At 45.6% G+C, this 27,321-nt stretch overlaps 2 protein-coding genes across 2 annotated transcripts in view; one reads left to right on the forward strand and one right to left on the reverse strand.

Annotated features, from left to right (window-relative positions):
• Positions 1–10,766, forward strand: part of SGPP2 (sphingosine-1-phosphate phosphatase 2) — an 18,435-nt gene extending 7,669 nt beyond the window's left edge. The window contains exons 2-4 of the mRNA XM_031060053.1: positions 2,401–2,580; positions 4,746–4,835; positions 10,217–10,766. Of these exons, the coding sequence (XP_030915913.1) occupies positions 2,401–2,580; positions 4,746–4,835; positions 10,217–10,759 (813 nt within the window). The 3' untranslated portion in view covers positions 10,760–10,766. The remainder of the gene's footprint in view (positions 1–2,400; positions 2,581–4,745; positions 4,836–10,216) is intronic.
• Positions 10,767–18,270: 7,504 nt separating this feature from the next.
• FARSB (phenylalanyl-tRNA synthetase subunit beta) overlaps positions 18,271–27,321 on the reverse strand; it is a 36,121-nt gene continuing 27,070 nt past the window's right edge. The window contains exon 18 of the mRNA XM_031060026.1: positions 18,271–18,549. Within this exon, the coding sequence (XP_030915886.1) occupies positions 18,398–18,549 (152 nt within the window). The 3' untranslated portion in view covers positions 18,271–18,397. The remainder of the gene's footprint in view (positions 18,550–27,321) is intronic.

Below are 27,321 nucleotides of genomic sequence, written 5' to 3' on the forward strand. Positions count from 1 at the left end.
GCGGCCGGGGCAGTGCGGACCCCCCCCAGCCCCTCTAGCCCGCACAGCCTGGGCAGTGCTGAGCTCCCCCAGCCCCTGCAGCCCATACAGAGCCTGGGCAGTGCCGAGCTCCCCCTGCCCCTGCAGCCCGTACAGAGCCTGGGCAGTGCCGAGCTCCCCCTGCCCCTGCAGCCCGTGGGGTGCAGGTGACACAGCCCCACCTGTGCGGGGTGGCCTTTAGCAATGTGCACCTGCCATCATTCTCTCAGGCAGCCTGCCAGTTCAGCTGCTGGGGGGTGTTTTACCCCACCCACAAATGCCATAATGCAGGATAATGTGTGTAAAGCCATGTGCATGGTACCCAAAGGAGCTAAAGGCAAAGGTCTGGTGCTTCAGAGATCAGTGCTTAGTCTGGGCATATTCTGGAGTCCCCTGCATGTTTTATGAAAGTCGTCTCACCTCTCCTTACCTTCTATACAATTTGTTTCTAAAAAGTAGAAGGGTCAGAATTTTATCTGGTATGCCAGGAAGGGGAGGGTGTTGTGAGGATGCCTGGTATTTTCACTTACCCATCCCACCTCCAGCATTCAGTCTGTTTTTCACCATCACAGGAGTCCTAGCATAGCCTTCATTTTTGAGATGACTCATTTCCTTTTCTGCAATGCTCTTATGTTCTAGTGCTAATAATACTTCCACAAGTGGAAGTCATTATTACAGAGGACTGCTGATAAACTGGCTCATCCTACCTTGCCTCTCAGATGGTATCACAAATGGCAGCCTCAATGTTTTATGTTCTGCCCGAGAGAGCAATTTTTCTTTCAACCTTGGAATTTAATTAACTTCCAAACATGTGCCTGCATCCATTTGGAAACTGAAGGCATTAACTAAATAAACCCACACAGTAGGTTTTTAAAAGATGTTTGTTCCTTGAGCCTTTGTTTACTGTGCAGTGTGGGGCAGGGTATTCAGTGCCTTCCCTTTGCTGTGTGTGTCCACAGGAGCAGCCAGTATGTCCCACCTGCTGCTGATAATGAGGCAGTGATGTGATTCACAGGGTGAGGGATAAAGAATGCAAAGGCACCAGCAGTCACTTTTCCAGGTCCTGGTGCTGGCTGTAAGTCTAGCACTCTCTGGCATGTGCTGTAGAGAGAAGGATGAAGGAATGTCAGGCTTTTTCCTGGTCCTGAATCCTGAATCCTGCCACCTTTCTTTTATGTGAAACCATTTTTTTAATGGCTGATGAGAGAGAGAGAGGGATGCAATGTGCCTGGTGACAAATGTGGCAGTGGGTGATCGTGTTGCTGTTCCAGCATATGGCCAACACCAGTAGCAAGGGAAGGATGTTATTTTAAGCCCCCTCTTCTGCTGGTGGAAGCATGAGAAGCAGAAGAGTAAGCTGTCTCACACAGCAACTGAGCTTTCATGGTAGACATCAGTTAACCTGACTTTTGTACTAAAAAAAAAAAGAAAAAAAAAAGGTTTGCTTGGCTTTGTTTTAAAAAGCCTCCTCTGCCTATGTGTGGCTACATTATGTAAAGGGAGGAGGGCTACAACAGAAAGCAAATACATCCTACAGACACAGCCTGGTTAACTTTTCTCAGATGTCCTCACTGTGGATGCTGAGAGCCTACTGCCTTGGGGAAGAGGGTGCTAAGGAGCCAAGGATGCCCATGGCTGAATGGGCAGCACTTCTCAGGGATACTGGACAGCATTGTCCCTTGCCTCTGCTTCCCTTGCTGACCTGAGAATGTGACACATTTCCCCTAACAGTACTGTTGCTGTGTTCCAGAGCGAATTAATGCAGCCCTTGCTTAAACCTCTGGTGTCCCAAGCAGGGAATAGAAGCCTTTTACTGGGGAGTTAGGCAGGAGAACTGGTAGCTCATGCTGCCTGTCCAGTTTTCCCTCTGCAGCCTCTGTGAGGATGCTGAGGCTGTCATTTAATAACCACAGGGGTGCTGTGTCCCGGCAGGGTTCCTGCAGCTGTGGGTGAGTGGGAGCTGCAGGAAATGGGGGAGCTGCTGCTGGACACAGCTCTGATTTGAAGATGGGGTGGAAAATTTTCTCCTATGGCTGCTTTCTTTGCAGGAGAGAGGTTGTAAGAGATAGGGAGGAAACATAAAATACTCTGGCATGGGGTGGGAGCCAGCTGTCTGTCTCACACTGTCCTGTACTGCTGAATCTCATCAGCCAACCCTCCTTTTGGTCCCACTTCTGCTCAGGTTACCACAGAGTGCAGCAAAACCGCCACTTCCTTCGCTGGCTGAGCTAATGGAAACCCCTTTAATAATTCAGGGGATAAATTCTTTGCTTGGAGGGCTGGATTCTGCAGGAAAAAGCACAGAAATACAGGTGGTTCTTGGGTGGGCTGCATGGGGATTGCCTGTGCTGACTGACAGCCTGTGGCCTTTCCTGTCCCCAGATAGTGATGTACATAGGCCAGGTCTCCAAGGACATCCTGAAGTGGCCTCGGCCCCTGTCACCACCTGTTGTGAAGCTCGAGATGAGGACAAATGCAGAGTATGGGATGCCATCCACCCACGCCATGGCAGCTACAGCCATCTCCTTCTCCTTTTTCATTGCCACCATGAACCAGTACAAGGTAGGGGTACAAAAAAAAAACCAAAAAAAAAAAAAAAACAGAAGAAGAAAAAGAAAATACATTAAGAAAAGAAAAGGCTTGCTTCCAGCAAGCCACATAAAGCTTGCAAATCCAAAGATGTTGCTACTTCCAGAAGAGTTCTTGATTTATTTTCACACATGTGTATTCTTCCCTGCGTTTACCTGTAGCTGGTCAATAATAGACACAAAAAGAAATTTAGTGGAAATGTCCTTTTTTATGCATGGATTCCTCTCAGAGCTGCTGGCAGGCTGCACTGCACTGCTGTAGTTTGGGGGGGTCACTGTGTTTTTGCATGTGGGGTGACCACGCAGGGCAGGTGCCTGGCAGCCAGCATTTTGTGTTCACCCCATGCCCACCAAGTCACTGCTGCACACTGGGACATGCTGGCTCCCAGGGAAACCAAAGGAGCTCTGTGTCACATGGTTTCTGTATGAAAGGAAAAGCATTCCTGGAAATCCCCTGGCTCCAGCCTGTGTTAGACTGGCACACAACATGACTGGGAAGGGGAGTAACACAACATGCTTGTCAGAGGAGTAACAGCAACTTCACTGCACTGTAGGAGCTGCAGGCTGCTTGGGGAAGTCTCATTTTTCCTCATCATCTTCCTAAAATGTTTATTTCCTGGAAACTCATTTCTCCATGATGATTATTTTCATTCTGTTTAATGAATCCAAGCCTGTGTTTCCTGTACTCTAGCAATAATAACTTCCTGGCTGCACTGTATTTAAGAATATTTCTCAGCCCCCTCAAAGGATAAACCCATGTGTGGTAACTGGTCAGAGCAGCTTGACAGCGACATGGGGACAAGGAGCCATAAGAGGGAATATTTGTCATATATATTGTCATATATTTGGAAGCCAGACCCATCCCATGTGTCAGGGCTGCCAGGATGACCAGGTCAGCATCACCTTCTCCTCAATCCACAAGTGACCAGAGGGACATGCAGCTCTTCACAGGCTGTCTTGTGCTTCCTGGAAACTGCCATGAAACTATAAAGCTGCTGTCAAATAATTAAATGGTTTAATTGCCTCTATTAAGATGGAAAAATCTCCTAGTACATTATGCTGCTATCTTCTCAACATGCCCTAATCATCAATTACTGATCTGGACTAGCTTGAAGGCTGCCTGCTGAGGGAGGAGTCAAGTGGGTGCAAATGCTCCAAAGGCTTAGAGAAATGAGGAAAAATAGTGTTTTATGAACTGGGAGTGACATATGCAGCTGGGTCTGAGCTCTTTATTTAGCAGGCTGGAATATGCCAGGGAAAAGGGTCAGAAGAGAGCTGTTATGCTTAGAATTTCCACAGAGGCATTTTTGTGCTGACCTGTGACCACCCTGGTCAGTCATGAGCCTCAGGCAGAATATGGAGACTTTGTGTCAAATTGGATTAATTAATTGCATTTATTTATATTTTGAGTTGGTTTACTCTTTACAGAAAAATCTCCCTTATGGACTTAAAGGAGCCCAGCAGCCCACTCAGTTTCAGGGTTTGAATGAATGGATTAAAGGCTAATATGTTAAGCTTATTCTTGACCAAATGTGGGGTTTTTTTAAATTTTAAATGCTGATTTATTTAAATGTTCTTTCCATGTTTTTAGGCTACTCAGAGAGGGTATTAGGCAAAACCAGGTTCATATGATAATTAAACCTTTAAGTGTCATGGAGAAGAGTGCTCCTGACTGCTTTAATAGCTGGATTGTGATTTCAGCCCAGACATTGATTCTCCCCACTCAGCCCACTGCTCAAGGACTATTGATCACACTTCTGGTCACACCCTGCAGCTGTCACAGTCCCCTTGGCTGAGCTCAGACTGCAGCGCTGCCTCAGCCATGCCTTGTACAACATGCCGTGCCTTTTTCCTTAAGCTCTTTAACACTAATGTGGGTTTTGCAGATAGATATTGTAGAGAACAATTCTGCAAGTACCATTTATTACCCAGATGTCGCCACAGAGAGAGCAGATCTTGCAGAAGATGAAATGACCTTCCAGCAGGGTTGAGTGTTGGTTAAGGGGGACCTTGTCTCAGGTCACATTCATCTCCTGAGGAAAGCACAGCTCAGGAGCCCCTTCCCAGCACAAGATCCTTATGTCAGTCCAGCTGCTTGGTTTAATGGTGTATTTAATTTTTTTTTTCCCCTTTTCACAGTATCCATTCGAGCTCGGCCTCGCAGCAGCGTTCGTGTTCTCGACGTTGGTGTGCCTGAGCAGGCTCTACACAGGGATGCACACGGTCCTGGTAAGGATGTGCCTCCAGCTCTGCTTTCCTGCAGCTCCCCAAGCTGGTGGCCGTGCCAGCTCAGGAACAGACGAGTTGTGCCGCTGGGTTTGGGGCCGTGCACTGAGGGGAGCTGCGGGGAATCCCTCGGGCTATCGCAATTGGAGTCTCCATGGGGTGATTCCAGCGCGGGGAGGCCGCAGCGCCTGGGCCTGGGCCGAGCCGGGTGAGCCCAGCCCGGCACCTCAATGGGGTTCTCCATTTCGAAAGTTTAATTGCGAGGAATGCGCTTGGGCAACCACGCTGCTCCTTAGCAAAGGCCTTTGTGCAATAGTATCGCTGTTTTCAGCGAGAATAGCCGGGGCTGGTTCAGCCTGGGAGTGCCGGCAGGGATTGCAGCCCCGTGAGTCACGGGCTAAAGCGTGGCCAGCGAGCTGCCCTGAGGGCCGGCCCGCAGCAGGGCTCCTGTCAGCGGGCAGGCACCCACAAATGACAGCTTTCTTCTTTTCAGCTGGAAGGAAATGCTTCCCAAGGGACTGAGATGCACAAATAGTTTGTCTGAAAATAATTATAAAATAGTTGTGATTTTATATGACAGACTTGCTGGGCATAGTTGCTTAGAGACATCAGTGCTGCTTTAGGAGGAGCTAATTTCAGTGTGCCTGTGATAGCTGGTTCATTCAGGACAAGAGGAAACTTTATTGATCTGTTCTATGCAGTGGACAGAGAGGCAGTCCAGCTTCCCAAATATGGATAAAAACTTCAGGCTATTTCCTCACAGGAGTTTGATATGTTGTTGGTTGCATACGCATAAATAATTGAACCTTTCTTACTAAGTTATAATTATGTTTATAATGAGATGATGGCTGTAAGAAAGGGACCCCTCATGAGATTAAGGTTAGCTATAAAATATAGCTTGACCTTCCCTTTCAGGCCCAGTGGACCAAAACAATATCTTACATGGAGGCTGCAGACACCCTTTCTGGGCCACTGACCTTAAGTCAATCAGGAAAAATTCTTTGCATACTTCTCTTGCTGGCCCATCATAATGAAAGACCCCTCTAAATTTAGATGGATTTTAGGGTAAAGAAGAAAAAGTCCTTTGTGCTTTTGACATGATAGAAAAGGGCTGTAAAATAAAATTTTAAAAAAAGCTTCTTAGCTGAAGCGTGAGCAATGCTGCTTTCCAAAAGGGCAAATGTGCTTGCCTGGGGTCTTTATCCTGTGTGAGCCACGGTGGGGATGGAGCTGGGAAAGGCCCCAGTGATCACACACAGCCCCTCTCTGCAGCAGCTTGTCACCACAGGGACTGGCTCTGCTGTGCCACCAGCAGTGATGGTTCTTTGGGGAAGAAGCTCAGAGCTGTTTGTGTCACTTGGTGGGACAGCTCCTGCCCTGAGCTGTCACATCACCAGGCTGAGGCACAGCAGTGCCAAGCCATCAGCTGAAAGAGCCTCTGGGTTTTTAACTGCGGCCTTAACAGAAAGGATGGAATAATGTATTAAGTGGTCATAGCATTTTAGTAAAGCAAAGGAATGGGTAACAAGTATCCATGGACTTGGTGTAACTGAATTTTTCCTGTTTGAGGAACCAGAGAACGAGTGACAAGGGCAGTTGCATTGTGCTTTCCTGCAGCTCCAGTGCAGAATCTCATCTTCTGTAGTCTCAACTCTACAAATCTGTTTGTATTTTAGCACTGCTGGCCTTGCTTTTGAATGAGGAGTGGTATCAGACAGCGTAGTGATGTAATTAGAAGAGATATTACTATTAAAGACCTCCTGGAGAGGCAGTCAGCTGGTATGGGAGCTATCTGCATCCTTCCAGCTGTGCCAGAATGAATACTATGCCCAGGGAAAAGGGAACAAACACCCATGGCCTAGGCTGTTACCAGGACAGCATCACCCAGCCAGAGACTGGGGTGGGAGCAATGCACTCAGACTGCTGACAGGCAATTGAGTTACAACCACCCATCTCCACCACCTCAACATCAGTGTGTCCCATGTGTGTGGAAAAGCAGGGGAAATGCAGGGTTCTTTTTTTGCAGGTTTCAAATTATGGAGTCCGAGGACCTGGTAAAGAGGGGATTTGGAGCTACCTGGAAAAGGCATAGTTAAAAAAAATGTAAAAATTTGGACACACTTTGAAACAGTGATTCTGTAAGATTTTAGAGGTTATTTTTGAGAAACAAGAAGCAATTGGAGATGATATGAGCCATTCCCTCCAGAGCCACAGCTGATGTGGGGAGAAACTCGCTGGCACTGCAACTGCCCTGAGCTAGAAGCAAGAATCTCCTGTGCTGAGCAGCATGGTCACTTTTTATAACCAAAAAACCCTGAAGAGCTTTTTTCCCCCTGAGATGTACCCATTTAGTGTTGATGCATTTATTTCTGATTACACTTCCCATTGAGGGGTGGGAGTGTGTGTTCTGAAGCTCCCCCTCTGCCTCTTTGCTGGGCTGTATTTCAGGTTTTTTAATACTACCAACCCTGAATTTACCTTAGATATTTTAAAGCTGATAAACACCCAACATAGTCCCAGTACTTCACACACTGTGTAGCACAGTCCTTAGGAGTGGAGTTGAGGAGCCTGAGTGGTGTCTCACAGTAAGTGAAATGTAAGGGGATGCAGGCAGTAAGTGACCCTGTACCAGACAGAATAGGAAAGCGTTCTTTCTGCTTGGACTGGCAATACCAGGGAAGCAGGGCAGATGTTTGGCGCTGTGCGGGAGCAGGGCTGAGCTGCGTGGCAGTGGAGGGGCTCCAGGGGAGGTAGATGGAGCCTGGGGATGATTCGTCTGTGCCAAAACAGCTGGAGCATCCCAGCAGGATGGATGAACCTCCCAGCAACCGGAGGTTTTAAATTCTGCAGGTAGTTCTGCACCTTGAGCAAAATCCGTGCCTGCCCTTATTTAAAAATTCCTTTATAATTGAGGGCTTGGCGAGAGGCTAATCTGTTTACACAGGCAGACGGGCAGGAATGTGCTTCCTGGGCGTGCTAACAGCAGCTCCACCCCCGGGGAAAACTCAGCTCCTGCTCCGGGGGGCACGGCAGGGAGGGTGCGCAAAGAAGTTCTCGCAGAAATTGGAGCCATCCCTCCTCTTCCCATCTTGTCCTTAGCTGAACAGGCAAGGGGAGACATCATTAATTCTGCACTGCTAAATGTAGCTGTTGGTGTGGATCTTGCCCACCTCGTCTGGGTGTTCAAAAAATCAAATTTGCTCGCGCACACCGGGAATGAAGGGACCACCACAGACAGCCAGGCATGTCCTGAGCTCTCCAGCAGCTTCTAGGGAGGAGTTTCCAAAATGAGAAGCCCAGATATTAGTGGATGGGGGGAAAAACAGAATAAGCCGCTGGCCTCCTATATAAATATATAAAATATATATTATATATATATACACTTACAAATTTTATACATATGCTACTGTACTGATACAGATATATGTTTTTATATGTATACACTTACAAATTGTATACATATGCTACCGTACTGATACATGCATTATAAAACACACAAAATCAACAAATGTAATGATGAAATAAGCATTACTTCTTAAAAATGCATGTTTTATTTTACTTATGAGCAGTGCAAAAAGTATGTTCTTCTCCCATCCCATGGGTTGCTTTGTGCACCCAGTTTGGAGACCACGGGTACAATGCCACTGGTCAGGGTCAGAGCTGATTGTCTGGGTCCTGCTTGAAACTTCCAAGAGCCACATTACTGCACTGAGGCTGAATGGGAAAATAACAAAATGCAGAAAACTTTAATCAGGTTTCTAAATAGGGACTGTTTGCAGCTGGGTTGGGAACTGCTGGAGTCAGCTGGGTAAATCTGAGCAAAGCTTTTGTGAGGAAATGTTACTGTTTGGTTACATTTCTTTAATTGGAACAGAAAAGCATGTGAACAGCTTTTGAGTTTTGCTCCTTGATCACCCATAGAGTGGTAGTGAGGACTTTTTCTATTAACATGAGGTGGACAAACATCTGCGTGGGAAATTGATGTACAGGGTGGGGATGGGATTTCTGAACATCAGTTCTGGGAGCAGCCCCCAGCTCTTTTGTATTGAGGCAGTTACTTAGTGTTGGGCCAAAATAAGCTTTGTATGTAAAGGTATCATCTAAGAATTTACATCAAAACATGAAGTACTGTGAAGTAAAGGTATATAATATAATGGTATTTTACATACTAGATATCTGTGATCAAGTTTGTGTATTTCCATGGCTAGCCTCATGTTTTGGATGAGGGAATAAATGGAAATTTGTATTAGGGATATGCAAAATGGCTGTGGGAGTTGTTTAAAACCAAATGTGCTGTGAATCTAATGGAAGTTGTAAACAGCTGAAGTTCAGCTCTACAGGAGTAATGCATTTACCAGAGTGTCATTAAATATTTCTGTTGTGAAGAAGTCCCCTCATTCCTGCCTAACTCGAAGTGAAGCTCGCATAAATAATTTTTAGATTGTGACCAAGCATGGTAGTAGTCAGCTGTCATGACTCATGAAGAAGATACAATCTTAGAAGAGGACATTTCTGTCTGTGGCTAACTTCAGCTTTTGCAGAGGTTTTTGTGGCTGTACTAACATTGCTGCCTCTATGTGGCACTGGAAGGGTGGCACAGGGAAACTTGTTTTATTGCTTTTTACCTGGCTGCTCCCATACAGAGGGCTTTTGTTAGGGGCTACCTCCTGTCTCAGCTTTGTGGCTGACAACAATCAAGTTCTCAAAACACTTTATTTGCCTCTTTTAATAAATTAGGGTTTAACTATATGCTTGCTTCAGGCAGTGTACTGAAAGCCAGATTTCAGAAACTTGGGCAATGAATTTCTCCTTGCTGTATCCCTGCCTGGAGGTGCCTCCCTCCCACTGCTGGCAGAAACCATGGCACACGCACCACGTCCCACAGCTCTGCACTTTCCATCCCTGGAGCTTGTGTTTCTGGGATGGGAGCCTGTCTCTGACAAAGGGCAGCATCTCCCCCTTCATGCAAAGCAAGCAAGGGATAATCACACTGATGTGATGAAATTGCTTGCAGGGTTACAGCAGGGAGAGAGTTTGTGTGAAAGCAGCTGTCTGCAATGTTGTCCCTGAGATGGAGTTGTGCACGTGCCTTTTCCCAGGTTGTAGGTGGAGAATGCCCTCAAAACATGGGAGCAGGTGAGGAGGAGGATGTGTGGCCACAGACACATGCATATGCATAAGCTGAGGTTGGGTTAATGGACTGTCATGTTTTGTTTAGCCTGTGCTTCAGGTTTTCCCTGCACGTGGATAATGCCATCACTGGATTCTGGGTGTTCCTCCATTGCTGGGCCCTACCAATGCAGATACTGGTCTTTTATCATCACCCAAACACCTGGTTTGCCTTCCAGGTCTCACAAAGGCTTTTAAACATGATTTCTTTACAGGATGTGATCGGAGGAGCACTGATTTCGGCCGTGCTGCTCGTGCTCTTGTATCCTGCGTGGGACACAATAGACCACTTGCTGTTGACCAGCCCCTTCTGCCCGTTGTTCTCCATAGTTGTGCCTCTTGTCTTATGTTACAACTACCCCAAACTAGACTATTACAGCCCTACCAGGGGAGACACCACTACCATCTTAGGAGCAGCAGCTGGAGCAACTGTGGGATTTTGGTTAAACAACCAGTACGCTGCTTCAGCCCACACTGGCACAGGTGTTCAGCCTGGGCTTCCTCTGGCCAGCAGTACAATGGTGTTTGTGCTGGCCAGGTTCTTCACAGGGATCTTGGTTGTGCTGCTGACACGCTGGCTCATGAAGAGCGTGGTCCTCGGTGTGCTGGGCTATCGGTACCAGTTCCCCATGGGTGACCTGCAAGCCCGGAGACGCCTGGAGGTTGAGGTGCCCTACAAGTTTGTGACGTACTCCTGCGTTGGCTTCACGGCCACCGTGCTCGTGCCGCTGCTGCACCAGCTGCTGGGGCTGATGTGAGCTCAGCTGCTCCTCACCAGCTGCCTGCAGCACCACTGCTGTGGGGACAGGACAGTCCAGGCTGCTGACTCAACCAAAAAGTGGTTTTGTGCCTTTCTGCACTGGTGTGGTGGGTTTGGCTCTGGCTGCGTGCCAGGGGCTCACCAAAGCTGCTCTATCACTCCTCTCTCTCCAGGGAGAGAATATAATGAGAGGATCATGGCTCAAGACAAGGGCAGGGAGAGATCACTCAGCAGTTTTACTGTCACAGGCAAAACAGACTCGACTTGGGGAAATAAGTTTAATTTATTACCAAATTATCAGAGTAGGATAAAAAGAAATAAAACCAAACATTTACAACCACCTTCCACCTACCCATCCCTTCTTTCTAGGCTCAACTTCCCTCCTGAAGTCTCTAGCTCCTCCTATCCACCATCAGAGGGGGATGGGAATGGAGGTTACAGTGAGTTCATCACATGTCGCTGCTGCTGCTCCTTCCTCCTAAAGGATAGAACCCCTCACACTCCTCCCTGGCTCCAGCATGGGGTCCTTCCCACAGAAGATAACTCTCCAAAAACTTCTCCAAGGTGAATTTTTCCATGGGCTGCGCTTCATCCAGCATGGGTCCCTTGAGGGATCAAAAGTCCTGCCACGAACCTTTTTCAGTGGTGGTCTCCAAACCCTTCTTAGGGCATCACAATGCTTCAGTGTGGGGTCCTCCACTGATGGCAGGTGGATCTCTGTTCTCCATGGGCTGCAGGGGCACAGCTGCACCACCATGGGCTGCACCATAGGCTGCAGGGGAGTCTGCTCTGGCAGCCAGAGCACCTTGTTCTCTTCCTTCTGTGATCTTGGTGTCTGCAGAGTTGTTTCTCTCCCATGTCTTCACTCTGCTTTCTGCCTGCAGTTGTGCAGGTTTTTCCTCCCTTCTTAACTCTGTTGTCCCAGAGGTGCTGCTGCTGTCACGGATGGGCTCAGCCTTGGCCAGCAGTGGATCTGTCTGGAAGCCAGCAGGGATTGGTTCTGTTGGACACAGGGGAAGCTTCTGGCACCTTCTGAGAGAAGTCACCTTTATGGCCACCCTCCACCACAACCACGCCCTTGCCACACAGACACAAAGCAACTGGCCTAAAAAAATCTAACTTGGAGGAGTCATGGGAATTCCTGTGCACAGATCACTTTGGGTTAGAAATCACTGACCCCACTGCGTCCCACAATTAGACACACTTTGCCCAGGCAACTAAATGTGACAAGCACACAGCCAGAATCCCTGCCAGAGCAGTAGCAATGGCTGCTTTGCTGTGGGGTTGGGGTTGCTGGGGAGCAGGGCTGTGCCTCTGCCTGCCTGGCTGGGGGCTGCTCCTGAAACAGTAGAGCAAGCCAAGCAGGGCTCAGGTTTGGGGCATCAGGGAAAAAGTGGCTGGTGGGGTGGGGGGAGATGTGACCAGCCAAAAACCAAAATGCCATCATTGGGCAGAGCTCATAGTGTCTTCTGATGGCACTGCCAGACCAGGCTTGTTCTGTGTGGATGGTTTTACCATTATTACAATCTGAAAAAAAATCCCAAACCCAAAACATAGAAGAGAAGGAAAAGCTAACGCAAAATACTTAATGTGATTTGTGACAAATTTCCTTGGATATTAATAAGAAAGCCTCTACTAAATGATCTTTTGCCTACAAATAACTGAGCAGAGTTATTAGCACAGCACTGAGGCTTGAGTTCAAACTGTTTAACTGCAGTTTAGTTCCCCTGGCTAGAGGAAAGAAAAAAGTCCTTCCTGTTGCACAGGGGTGACAAGTAGAGTCCGTAAACTGCGTTGTGGAAGGAGCTGAGCAGTGACTCTGGTGACTACAGCATGTGACAATTACAAGATGCCATCATTTTCTGCTGCTGCACAGCATCACAGTTGGTCTTCCATGCATCCTGCAACACTTTGTGTACACTTGTAGATTAGCAGGGAGGTGTGTCCATAGGAAGGGCATCCTTATAACTCAGGCTGCTTATTTAAAACAATATATTTCAGCTGTTGGAGCAATGAGCTGTTGAGAAATACAGCAGTGAACGTGGTCGGCTTGGCTAGGAAAATGTACAGCGCTATTGCTGCAGAGCTTCAAGCATGGCCCCTGTGCCTTGCCTGGCAGAATGTACAGTGAGAGCCAGCTGTCTAACCATGCCCACTTGTCTTCCTGGCTGCAAGAAAAATGAACCTGAAGAATGTAAAAGAGGTGCTTTGCCATCCATTGACTGCCTGGATAAACATAATCAATTGCAAAACTGGAATAGCTGGGAGTTGTCTGAGGAGTGCGAGGTGAAAGAGCTGCACCACTCTAAACCCAGGTTGCCATTCTCCAGAAGAAATGCAGGCAGAGATTTTAACCATGTTTAGATTTTCTCAGGCTGTGGATAAACTGTTCTATATCAGGTTGTGTGGACATTACACGTGCATGCAAACAGCTCCAGCAAGCCCTTCAGCAGGGCACATGGCCACTCACACCTGCCCCTGGGTGAGTGCTGGATGTGGGCCACCACAACCATGGGGCTCCATCCTCAGCCTCTCTCCCTCCCATACACCACAGAAATTCTGCCATCAGGTTTAAAATACCTTTAAACACCTTGTGTAAGAGAGCTGCATGACACACAGGTGCAGTGCACAACTGGAGCCCTGCAGAGGGGCCACAGTTGCAGAAAAAACTTGGCAGCAAGATGAGAATTTAAGCTGGGGATTGGAATTACTCCCAAGAAAGGCACACTTTGACAGGGACATTCATGCAGCTTTATGTGTAAAATTTCTGTTCTGATTCACAGCCATTTTATGCTATGAAGATTTTATAAATTATATATAAATGCTGCACAGGTATTTTTATAGTATTCACCTGCATGTGATTCATGCAATAAATGCAAACTCTATTTGGTTCAAATTTTAAAATAAACCTATTTTGCAGAGTTTGTTGTCTGTCTGTTTGTTTTGCATCCTCTATTGATACTTGTAAATGACTGATGTAAAGGCAATGAGTCCCATCTAAAAGAACTTTCCAAGTGCATGCACCCACTTCTCTTCCCAAGCTGTCCTGCTTGTCTCTGCTCAGTCTAGCTCCATGCTTTGGCTCCTCCAGAAGGATCCTGCTTTTTAAAAAGCATTTTAAGAAGAGATTATTGATCCACCAATGACTATTTGTTACAACATTTGCAAATGTAAATGAGTGAGTTGCATGTAATTAGTGCTGGGGGACTTTTGGGCATTGGAATCTCCTTCACCTTCAATATCTGCTTCTAACAGACTGAACAGTTAACTGGAAGCCAATTTAACATGTGCAATGATAAGCATGACAGCCCATGACCTGCAGAATATTTTGCATTAGTTGAGGAGCCTAAAAAGGTTTTGTGGTCAAAAAGTGTATTTGAAACCAGATATGGCCTCATCCTTCTCTCAGCATCACATCTCGCCTGAAAGTGGTGTCACTGCAAGTGCCCACAGCTGATCAGGATAAGCCCAGTTGCTGCAGCATCCCTGGTTCAGCTGGGTTAGGCAGGGTTTCAGCTGGGCTCTGTGCTGGGGCTGTGCTCCTGGGATGCTCACAGGACCATAGGCACTCCTGCAGGGCCAGGCTGGGAGAGGCAAGGTGAGACACATCACCCTTTCTGGATTTCATTAACCTGAAGCATCAGCTCCTCACTGCAAATCCCTGTCTGCTGTCTTTGGAAATGCTCTTCATCCCTGCAGTGCAGATGCCTCTGCACTTCCAGGGTGGTGGTAGAGAATGAGGTTTTGTGGTGGGTTTGCTGGCCATGTTCTTTACTTTGTAAGACAAAGGCACCAGCTGAATCCTCTGCAGTAAAACAGAAGTGTGCTTTAGAGTAAAACACTGCTTTTGATGTGAATGGAGTGGGAGGTGACTTCCAGAGAGTCAGCCTGGGCTGTTGTGTTCTCAGCGCTGTCTGTGCTGTCTGCTCCAGTGCTGGAGCTCTCCCTCATGTGCCTGCCTACAGCTGGAGGGGTGATGCAAGACAATCTCAGCTGCCTTTGTTATGTCTCCAGAGGGATGTAGCAGGCACCTCACCCATAGTTTAGCCCACTCTGTCCTGCCTGGAGGCTGCCTTCTCCTGACCAGCTTACTTTGCAAATGGCTTTCTGGGCACATGCTGCTGACCCAGGCTTCCCCCTCTCTGGGGCATCTCTGTGTGCTGGTGCCCCAGTGCAGAACCATCTGCTCTGTCAGAAGTCAAATGGATATTGCACCTTTTGGCAGGGATTAAGAGCCAAAGCAGCAAGCACTGAATTTCCCCGCTTTAATTTTCCCGCAGTAGCTTTGTCATGACCCCAGTCTCCTAATCCATCCAAGTTCCTATGCAAAATCACTGGATGTAGTTGATGTAATTCAGGGAACAGAAGAAAACAGTCTCAGTTTCACTTTTGACTCTGCTCAACTGCTACAAGGAGAAGTTAGAAAACACAGGTACCTCTCTGAACAGCAAGGTGGAAGTGTGGCTGGGATCTTGCACATTTGCTGAGCCATGAGTAAAGCAAGTCCCTCTCTTGCTTCCTGCTCCTGTCCGAGCTTCCCTGCTGTCTCACTGTCTTCCCACCTGCCCACTGTCACCCTGCTGCCACCCCCCTGTCACCCCGCTGCCACCCCACCCTGGCAGCAGGCTCAGTTTCAAGGTCACTGGGCGGTCAGAGGTGTCACCTGTGCCAGGCCATGATCCCCTGGCAGCCTCCTGGCAGCACTTTTGCCCAGCCTATTCCATTCTCACCTGCCAAACCAAGGCTGATTTAAATTTCAAGCGAGAACAGTGCCAGCCTGGAGATGGAAACAGTCCCAGGCATCACCTTTACATAAACACCCTTGTGCAATAGCAAGGGTAACCTGCAGGCAGCAGGGCCTGGGAGCTGCAGACAGGCTGCCTCAGGGTTCTGCTCTTTGCAAAATCACCACCAAAGCACAGCAAGTACAAACCCAGAGCTCAGAGCATGTGTCCAGCAGAATGGAACCCAGCAATCGCTCAGACATCACAGTAAACCAGCTCTGATCTCTCTGTCACCAGCTCCCCAGCCATTTCTGCTTGTGTTCAGATCCCCAGCAATGACCCAGCACCCACAGGGAGAAGGAGCAGGCCAAAAATAATCCATAATTGAGGAGTAGTAGTTAAAAATCCCGCTTCTAACTCTTGTTTAAAAAGAAAACCCAAGTTCAAAAGATGTTTAAATACTGCTCAGAAGCCCCCACCAGCAGCAAAGGTTTCCTTTGCCAGAGCCCATGGCTACAGCAAAGGGTAGAAGCAAATTTCAGTGCTCAGTGGCTGGCTCCAGCACGGAGCTGTGTAATGACTACCTCCAGTACTGCACCCAGCTATGAGCAGGCTGTAAATACCAGATAATTGCTTTGGAGCTATGAAAGACAAAGCCTTGCAATAAATACACCAGACTTATATGAAGTGTCCCACTCATCAGGAATCACAGTTAATCCTGAGCTCAGCACTACAGCAGAGCTTGAATTTCATTGCAAGGCTGCTGGCACCATAGTTAACTGGAGGGGTCAGGGACTCTGAAGAGGCTTTTTAACCTTTCTCTCAATTCTCATCCTCTACTTTTAGCAAGTAATGGTACTTACCTGGGACAAAGCTCGTGGTTTTGGAGCATTTAGCTGCCAATGCATGAGCAAATGGTATGAAAAAGAAGCGATCCCTAAAAGCCTCACAACACATGCCACTGCAGCTCAAGCCCTTAGTCCCAGCTTAATCTAGTCTTTACACTCAAAGGACAGCTAAATTCACAGGAGAATTGGGACACCCAAAGAGTCAGAAAACCTTGTGTAGAGAAATATATTTAGTGCACGCAAATATGCCTGCGCTCTGCTGCAATGCAAATCTGCCTCATTGTCGTCCTAATCCCCGTGCATGACACACCAATAAACAAGGGGGGGTTAATGCTTTCCATCTGCCTTACACATTGCTTCCCACACTGTGAGCCTGCCTGCTTACAGTTGTGTAGGCATCATGGAGAGAGACATCCTGCAAATGCCAAGCTGCCTAATCCCCTGGGAGGTTTAAAATGTGAGCTGCAGTTTTCTCACTCTCCGTGGGCACTGGAGTCAGCGGTGCAACGTATGGCAAGAGCTGTGTTCTCATTTCACGTCTGTCATGCAGAGATAATTAAAATCTACACTTCCATCTGAGGGGAACCGTAGGGTTTCCAGATGGGTAACTGTAGTGCATATTTCATACTGGATTATCACTTGCACCAAAAAGCCTTGCCTGTTGCCTTCCCACCTGTTGAGATTATTGATGGGGCTGCCATTGAAAAGCCCTTGTGGGCCCAGTGATAGGGGTCTGTGCAGCTCATACAGGCTTACCTCACACTGCACATCTCTGCTCAGGGGGCAGTCATTGTGAAACCCTTCCCAGATGTCCACTCTTGGACAGCCCCTCCTGGCTCTCACAGCAGAAAGGAGCCACAGTGCATCGGCCTAACACAAAATCCTGGCTGTTGTTGGCCTGCAGCATTAGCGATGGTTATAGTATTGCAAAGGAGGGACAGCCAGATCCACCAGGCTGCCAGTCAAGAGCTGCTTCAGTGTACTGAGCTGGCCACCCACTTGGTGACATTCCTGCAGAAAGGAAGGATTGGGCATCACTATGCTGGATGGAGCTTCTCAGTTTCAGAGAGAGCAGAGGCACAATGCACGAAGCTGTGACACAAGGGCTGCCAGAAAGCCACCTAGAAGGAAAAACCTGACCCATGAGAGGTTCTCATGTACTGGCAGGGGTAGAACTGCCAGAAATGTAACCCTGCCCAAAAGCTGCATGTCCTGCTGCACAGCTGGGGTCCAGAAAGCCCTGGTGGGGCTGGGAGTGCAGCGGGCCCACGCTCACTTGTGCAGACAAACATGCCAGCCTCAGGCAGACAAAGGCTTTGATAGTTTTCTGCTACTCATGCAAAACACCACTGGCATATGCTCTTAAATGCACTTCCCCATTTGGTTTGGAGCTTCAAAAACCACTAGGCTGACATCAACAATGAAAAAAAATTAATTCCACCCCCTCCCCTTTCTGAATTTAGAATGATAAAGGACCAACAGTTATGTCTGGAGCAGGGAAGCAGATATTACACACATCTTGCTTACAAAATAGCTCTGGTTTTCATGAAACAAGTTTATTTTCCTCCCCCAGCCATTGATGAGCACATGACAACCGTATAGAATAAAAGCTCAACTCCTTAGTTCTGCTCACATTCACTCAACATTTGCTCTAATCAATTATCTTATTTCATGCACTAAGAAAAGAATGAGATTCCTGTTATGCAGCCATAATCAGTTACAGTATGAAGCTGTGTCTGTGGAACATTTCTGATTTTGAAAACTAATCATGTGCTCTGCCATTACATTTCTCTTGTAAAACCCTGGGCTTTGACCCAACTTGTTTCTTCCCCCCTGCCCTTTGAAAACATTGAGGGCACAGCCTCGTCTGCGATCCCACATTCCTTCCCTGCAGAAGCCAGCCAGATTGCACTGCACAGAACACATTTACTCAGGGAGACAGGGTCTGTTTTTCTGGTTTATTGGAACATAAAAGCATAAGAGGATGTCCCCTGGGAGGCAGACAAAAGAGGAGAGGGTGCTGCAGGTGACAGTGGACGGCTGTCGCAGATAAAAGTCACGTCTTCACACGAAGGGCTCAATATTGATCTCCAGGACAGAGCAAGGCATGGTGAGCTCAAACTTGGTGATAACATCAGGGTGTACCACTCCAAGTTTCCCAATGCTTTGACCTTTGGCAAAGACCTCAGCACAGCGCCCAGGAAAGAAAGCAGTGCCTGGAAAGAAAGTGAGAGAAAAATCAATATTTCTTTGGGCCGGAGGAGTCAATAGGCATTGAACGTGCAGAACAAAGCTCTCAGTATTAAATGGTTCTCTGGGCTGAGATGCTCAGAAGGGGCTCTCACATTCTTGCATTAAGAGTTGTCATGATTGAGAAAACACAGACTTAAAAATAAAATGTAAAGCCCAAATCGTGGGCATTTTTCACACTCAATTGTTTTGACTAAGTTCCTCCTGCAATAGAAATTAGCACAGTTGAGTCAGAGGGCTACTGAAATGAAGAACTTTTGCAGCCTTTAGGCTATTTAGCATTAGAATGTCTCCCACCTTAGTCTGTTTAAAGAAATAAAGCTTGCTGTCATCTAAAGGGTAAGTAGGCATGTCACCCTTGTTTGCCTATCACATAATTAAAAACAACCTGCATTCCTCAGCTGGGGAAGAGCTTTTTAATCACTCTCCTGTACATCATAAAACTGTGAAACAATGAACACTCAAAGAAAGCCAAAGATTATCTTCCTCTTACGTCCAACCAGGTCCCAGTTTTTAAATGTTACATGGAAGCTTTTTCCTAAAAAAGTAGTTAGATTTGCCATGAAGAACTTGGAGCATCTGTGCAGACCTTTCCATGGAAAGACTTTCCTACCTGGGAACTTCTCTGTGTGTGGTGGCTCTACCAGCACTGTGTTCAAGCTTGTCTACTGCAACTAAACTTGCATTTTTTCGGCCTCTGTCCTGAGGTGAGTCGCATTTTTATCTGATAGCCCTTCTAAAGACAAACCCAAACCAGACCAGCCAGTTGCTCCTTCTGAAAGCACCTCTTTCCAAACCAGTGTGGAAGCAAGGCACATTGTGTGGGACATCCTGTGAGCAGTGCAGCAGGCAATGCTGGGACATCAAGGGGAAGGGGAGAGGATGAAACAAGGCCACTGAATCCTACAGGTTCTGAATCCTCAGAAAGCTCCTCCACCCTGTTTTTTAATGCTGCTGCCTTCAGTGTCCTCTGCAAAAGGATCACAAGAATTTCCTGACAGCAATTTACTCCCTGCTTGCACCAAATGCTATTTAAGGTTCAGGATCAGCCCAGGACATTTTACTGTGTGTACAAGGAGCTACTTAAAAAGGCAATAATGTCCAAATGAGCCTCAAACCTTAGGAACATTTTCATGATCCTCTGATCACTAGTGGTCAAGCTCAGAGATATTCTCTCTTAGCTCCCCAGTGGAAATAATTTATTTAAGAAGTGTCTCCTATGAGGTTTGTAGTTGTAACTTGCAGCTACAAGAACAGCAATTAGGTCTTTTTCTTGCCCGAGTTGCTGCAGGTGCAAATTAACTTCTATGTCCATATCAATTTTGGCCACCTTGTGAAATCTGACCACAGTAACATTGCTTAAAGGCTGTTTTAAAAATATCCAGAAGCAGAATCTTTTAAATTATCCAGTTCCAGTCTTAGCTACAAGCACAAACCAGCTACTTACACTGGATGTACAACAGTGAAATTACCTCACCCTGGATGCTACTGGCACATGACTCCAGCCACAGAGACACTTGCCACTGCCAGGCTGCACTATTCAAAACAAGATGAAACAAATTTAGAAAAGAGTCAAATGTCACACATACAGATCACTCTGCAGATTGTGGGTGAAAACATAACCTAAAAATAAAGTTGCCTTTTATTTAGTGGTAAAGGCTTTCCTATTTGTAAATAAAGATGGTATTGTATCAAAGATGTGAGCAGCACACAGAGACTTTCTTTTAGACACTTGACTGTAAGCTTGAACTGGCACAAGAGCAAGAGCCAAGCAGAAGTTCATAATGTTGGTGTGGTACCCCTCTATAAATCTACAGGGGAAAAAAAGAGCTTTGACAGTAGGGTCAGTTAAAAAGCTGTGAGTCTGACTTGTCTGTTCTTCTGAGCTTCCTTCTGTGTAGTCTTGGGAAAGTTATTTTATCTTCTTGCACATCTAGACCCAGCTGTGTCATGAGACTTAATTGTTTTCAAACTTCTTGTAGATATCTGATGGGGTCTAAAATAATACTGTACTCAATCAATCTAACAAGGGCAGTTTCCCAGATCTGTGCTGCTTCCCATTGTGTGAAACAATGCTGTTTTCATACACAACAAATGCTCTGCTATCCATCTCCTAGTCCCAGTGAGTTCCAAATATGCTGCTCCAGGCTGTGGGTTAGAAGACACTGGGCAGAATTTTCCATCTCATGCAGCAACTGATGCTGGACCATGATGGTACTTTTCTTTGCACTTCCTTGCAGCTAAGAGGGAAATATATAATTAATATCAAGGGGGAACGTTTAGGTCCCCAAAGTGCAGGACATGGGACCTTCAAACCACATCTCAATTTCTAGTTAAGCTGGCCCTGAAATGTTGGGCAGTCACCAGTGTGCCCCATGCTCTGCAGACATGGCAATTGCAGGCCATGGTTCTGTGGCTGGAAAAGATCAGACAATAGGCAAATAAAAATGAAAGAACCTGTTAAAAACTTTAGAGCCCCCATCTGTCCAGCCAACACATGGCTCTTGCACCAAAGAAACATGAGCTGAGAAACAGGTTTACAGAGAGTTTATGAACTCTGGTTCATAATGGAACCATTATTATGGTAATTGGCTGCACTACAGAATGCTTCAAAGTATATTCCTGCCTGCCAAAAGGGCCTCCAGACTGCATCCCTCAGGGGGATCTAAAGCCTTCCTCATCTTAGTGACTCTTCCTTTGACCACACAGGTGGTGAGGGAAGGAGTTTGGCTCATGCATTGGACAGGGTGGTGTTGCTCCATGTGCCTCTGTCATGGAACCAGAATTTGGAGCAAATGTAAACTCCAGGTTAAAAAATTCAGACATTGAAAGGGAAGCAAAGAAGGAAAAAAAAATCTCAGAAGAAACATGAAAATCATGAGCAGGAAGGGGGAAAGAGAAACAACCATTTGCAGCTGGGGGAGAGCTTTGATTGAGGGACCAACCACGAGCATAAAAGGAGACCTGGAAGAGAGGAACTTGCTGTGCTGAGGCAAGACACAGGCTGCAGGAGGACCTGAGAAACCCATGGAGCAGGGCAGCAAACCAGGAGGGTCATCAAAATAACCAGGAAACAAAGGTAAGGACTCTTTTCATGCTAATTTGTGTGCTTCTGGTATTATCAAGTAAATAGCAATGGTGGTTAGGATTTCTAACAAAGCTTCTGTTATGGACTGGGCAGTGTTAGGTGACTTCAACTCTGGAAGCTTCAGAGTGAGAGTTAAGGGTGGTTGAAAGACATGTGCTGAAGCTACTTGCACACATGGGAAATCAGCAACAAGTGCACACACTGTTACTTTGTTTGTGTAAGTCACACTAGAAGCTGAAGCCCAGCGCTCTAAAGCTTCAGCAAAGCCTTCATGCCAAAAGGAGTCTTTCCAGAATCACTGGCAGTGTGAGCTGCAGCTTGTGAGCAGGAGTTCACCACAGTTTGTCCTGCCTGTCTATGCAGTATCACCCAAGAACAGCATGGCTGTGTAGAGCATGGTCTTCCCCAAGAAGCTGTCCCTGGTCAGGGAGGCAGAAAAGCACACCTGGAGGCCCCACTCACTCTGAGCAGGTGTCTTAGGAAGGGATTGTGTTTGCTGCTGGTGCAATTGTCCTGACAGGCTGCTCTTGTGGGTCCAACTGGTTGGTTGTACCATCAACTACACTGAGAGTCAAAATTCATTTAAAAATTGTAGTTTACTGTAACTTCTGTTTTAGGGATACCAGATTTATCCCTCTTGACATAGCAAATCCTTTCTGCTCTGCACACAAATAAACTTCATAAACTTCACCTTGAAATCTAGTCAGAGCTTGTATTGTCCTTGCTGATAGAGACCCAGACAATGCCAGAGGAAGGTCTAGCAGTGGAAATCCACCTCTTAATATGTCAGGTGTGTAAGTGGTAGTTAGGAGAAGGGGTGGGGTGAAATCCAATCCATGTTCCTAAAGAAAGGATGCCAAAGCCAGCCCTGCCTTATGCTGACACACTACACACAAGGCAAAGACAAAAGCTGCTTCCCGTGGCTGCAAGTAAGAATTTAATTTCTAATGTTCAGTGATGTAGAAGTAATACCTTTAATTAAAGCTTCTGTAGCATGTCCTCAAAATCTGTAATTGCCTTTCTGTATTCAGGCAATAGGGCCACTTTGATTGCTTTGGGGTAATTCTTTGGCCAATAATCCAACAGAGCATGTAGTCTTTAGCACATTTTCTGGCTAATTGACCCTCAAAGAGCTCTGAGTTCCCTGCACTCTTTGTTGTCAAACACCTTGCACAGTTTCTTTTCTCTACCTTACTCTCCCTTCCTTTCAAAAAGAAATAGATTAAAGTTGTATTATAGGCCTGCAGTTGCACTAAGCCTTCAAACCCACTTGTTAGTTCCTGTAATTTGAAGGAACACTGGAAGCTGAAGCTTAAGGAGGTAACAGAGCAGAGCTTATCTGGCCTCAGTGGCCTTTCATCTTCATTTTCCTCCCTTTGGTGACTCCAGCTGCCCTTTCACTACCTCACCCAAACTCACCTGGGGAAGTATTTTGCCTGTGCTACACTGGATGGAATTTAGTTTTGTGAGGTTAGGTATTGGCTTTAGGATCAAGTTCTTCACACTTTTGACTGATCTCCTCCTTTTGGCAGAAAACCCAAGTCAAATGCAGAGTCGGGGGCACTTTCAGCCCAGCCCCCTCTTTCTGCCCACATACACAGCACAGAAAGGCTCCAAGAACCTTATGCAAACCAACAACCTCAAAATCAGACCTTGTCAAGGAATGATTTACCTGCAGCTAATTCTTAAAATCACAGACATCTCCAATCTTCCATGACTTTTGGAACAAACTGAGAGACCAATTGTTCTCATAAATTGCACATTGTCAGCATCTCTTCGCCCGTATGTTCTCAAGCCCAGAAAAACCATACTTTGGGATCAGTGGGATATTTGTCAACTTTAGTCTCTTGATTTGTAAATCCTGACTAAAGCTGTGCCAGAATGACTGCCATTTCCCCAGAGCACACCTAACTGTAGTGACACACCAGGAAATTCAAATTAGTACAAGTAAATTTAAGGCATGTGCTTTAATTACCCCTCTCAAGAAAATAATTAACACTTGATAAAAATCACAGAATCAATATCTGTGTGATGTGAATGAATATGCCCTTGTCTAAAGGGCATCTTTCATTCTGATCTCTTCCTCTGTTTTTCCAAAAGCTTCCTCATACAGGGCAGAGCCAATAGAGGGTAAAGTGACAATCAATTATTTACCTGGACTGCTACACTGGATATCCAAAAATAGAATATTTGAGTCCTTGTGCAGACTACAAGGCTGGGAACATGGAGAATGATCCACAGATCTGCAGTGGTCAGTCAGTAAATCAGCTTCTCCTATTACAACTAAGTCAATGGCTGAGTTCCTATTAATTTGTATTTCAGGGAGGGTGTGAGGAAAACTCATTTTCTATCTCGTAAGAACCCTCATATACAACCCTATAAGCTGAATTTGTTTTTCATTCTTGCTGTGGAGTGTCCCAGGAGCTTTAGCAGAGGTTGTTTGGTGTTGCTGGATGTCAGAAAGTGGCACAAGAATGCAGTAGGTTTGAGCACCTCTTTATTCACCTGTGTTAGCCTCAGACAATTAAAATTATCTGGGTAAAATCACTGTGTTCCTGCCTTTCCTAATGGAAGTAATACTTGGGTGGATGCTGAGGCTAAGGAATGCAGGTATTTGGGGTTCTCTTATTAAATACTGCATGCAGAAAAGAAGATAAGTAGGAAACCTAAAAAAGATATCTATCAAATTCCAAGTATTTCTCTAGAAATCAGTAATTGTGTCTAAAGCTCAAAAATTTGCCTTTGTGGGGCAGCTGTGAGAAACAGCAACTCTCCATGGAACCAACTCTCCGGAGCTGAGTTGCTTTGCAGAGTTACCATTACACAGCCAATCTTTGCTCTAAGGCTGATTTATCTGATTTATCCAGATTTATCTGAAACATTATCCTTTGCCTAAAAGTCACAAACCTAAGCTGATATTATGTCACAGCTATTTTGTCTATAAAACTAAGGAATTCCAAATCCCAAGTAAAGCTCACTTTTTAAAAAAAGAAATCTTGCTATTTCACTTGAGCTAGAGAACACAAAGCTTTGAATATTAAAAAACTTAGTTTATTTGTGTCCCATGAGTGTTTTTATCACTTTTTGGATATCTAAAGGAATGATTAATCCTTGCAAACAGCAGAATCTGTCAGAAACTAGGAAACAATAAACCATATGCTTTCTGGCAGAGGGTATAACTGCACAGCAAGGCAGCAGGTTTTAGATTGTTAGGCTCTGCTTTCATACAGGCACTAGAGAATAACAAGAACCAGCACTAAGCCAGGCTGCAAGTCTACTTTAGTGTGTCACATTTGGTTTGCATGTTGTTTAATCACTGCTGTCCTAGACCAAGCTGCCCTCCTCTCCCAGTGACTTGGCTGAGGTAACCAAGAGCCACGTCATGTTCTGCTTTCACAGCTCCCCCATTTCATGCCTTGCAGAAAATGACTGGACAAACTGGCAGGGAATAATAGATCATTAAACAATGAATCTCAGCAGTCACTGCAACTGTTCATCACTTAGTTTCAGCAGCTAAGGCTTATGTTGCAAAGCAATGCCTGGTGGCTGAAGCACAGTGGCTCCAGCAGGAGCAGAAATGCCTGAGCTGAGGGTGAGCTCAGCATTTCTCTGTGTATCTGCTCTTTCCTAACACCACAAGCAAAGATAAAGTCAGTTCTTCCACCATGGGCAACAGGTATTTTTGAAGCCTGCATTCACACTGATCTAGTACCTTGCAAATCCATGTTTAAAATGTTACTGCAGAAATAAAAAGAAAAAAAAAGTAAGATTGAATTTGAAGCACCACCCCTCTGCCTTCCTATAAAAGTTGAAAAATCACACCAGACTGGAGAACTGCTAAACTATCAAGTATAAAATTGACATGCTCACATTTGGTGGCATTAATATCAGTATGGTACTGAAAATGAAAGGAGATAGGAGATACAGCCACAGCAGGCTGAGCAGATGAGAACAGAATGGAAAGATGGAGCTGTAGGGATGGACAAATGTAGCATTTCTTCAGAGAAGCCAGAACTTAACCCTGAGCTGTGCTATTGCTGCTCGTTCTGCTACTGCCTTGGATTAATAATCTCTTTTACTAAGAAGGCTTTGCAATATTGAAAATATAGTTGATTATTAAGAAATAATTTTCTATTTAAAAATTTAAAAAGTTGGGAAAAGGAAATTAAAAAAGAAAATTGCCTAAATCTCTAATTATACAATGCAAAGCTGTGCCAGACATTTAAACTTCTTGATGCAAGGAAGACTTTTATCTGTTAAGACTTGTTATGATGTGTGATTAAAAGAGATAGTTGCCTCTGGGGGGGCAAAACCAAAGGAATTAAACTCTGAAGAGGCCCCTCCAGTAAAGGAATGGCAGAAGAGCAAAGACTTGTCAGGGAGAAGACATTGACATCTTGAGCTCAAGGAACACAAATACCAGTGATTCAGATGGTTCTGGTTGGCAAAAACTGATAGAAAATGAAAACCCTTAACTGTCAGGAGAAATGCTACTACTCCTTGGAGCATGCCTAACCTGTCAGAATAAAATGCAATTTTATTCTGAAGAAAAAGATTGTAATCTTTAATAGTTAATGCTTACAAAAAGAGGCACTAGGAGACAGCTTTGACAGTAGAAGATAGCTTCTGTCTCTTTCCAAACTCACTTGACACCTTTCCTCACTGTGTTTTTGCAGTTGCCACAGATTTTTTCCCCCTCCCACTACAGGACACATAGTTCTAAATGAGTCAATTAAAAGGAGTTTCTCTTCTAAAATAATCTCCTGGATTTGAGAAACTAATACTTTCTTTGTTCTCTAATTGAATTTCTTTTATTTCATATGTGGGGAAAAAAAAGTGTGTCAAACATAATTTGGTGATGGAGGTTAAAAAGACAAAGAAGTCTAAGCCTGTCAAGCCTCTTATTATCCCATGCTGTGTTAAAATAATGTACTTTAACTCACACACCTTTTTGGGGACAAGGGTTGATTCGTGAAGGGTACTGAGAAGGGACATTCCAGAAGTTTAGAGAAGAGCTGAAATGACCACAGGAATGGAAAAAGCCCTTTTCAAACTCATCTCTGAAGGCCTTTTTTTGTACTAAAAATCAACAGTATAACACAAAGCTAAAGAAATGAGACCTATTTCTAAAATCAAACACTGGGTTTTGCCACAAATTCTGTGCTGTTTGGCCTACCAGAATCAATTCCAACAGAAGACACCTCTGAGTGTCCAGTGTCAGAGTTGATAAACCAGATTTATCTGGAGGTACTCCAAATACTGTAGACTCCCACTTTAGCTACATCAATAATACAGGCAATCATCCTGTTTCACATCTTTCTTGGGCACCCCCTTGGGTATTAAACCAGTTAAAATCAAATCTGAGGCATTAACACCACAGTGGGAAGATACTTGATAGAATAGAAATAAGCTTGGCACAAATTTATAGGGATTTAGTTCCTATAAATCTGAACACCTGTATTACAGAAAGGAGAAAGAGACCAGAGATAAAAGACAATTAAAGGACATAAACCAGGCAGCCACACCCACTGTATTAGATAATTTAATGCAATTTTGAATTGTTGGAACTGTTATTCTTCATGTAACTAAGTTCCCTTGATGCTACAGAAAAATGTGTTCAAGAGAAAAGGATGAGAAGTTAATTAGATCT

This window comes from Geospiza fortis, unplaced genomic scaffold (genome assembly GCF_000277835.1).
Source record: "Geospiza fortis unplaced genomic scaffold, GeoFor_1.0 scaffold318, whole genome shotgun sequence".
NCBI lineage: Eukaryota > Metazoa > Chordata > Aves > Passeriformes > Thraupidae > Geospiza > Geospiza fortis.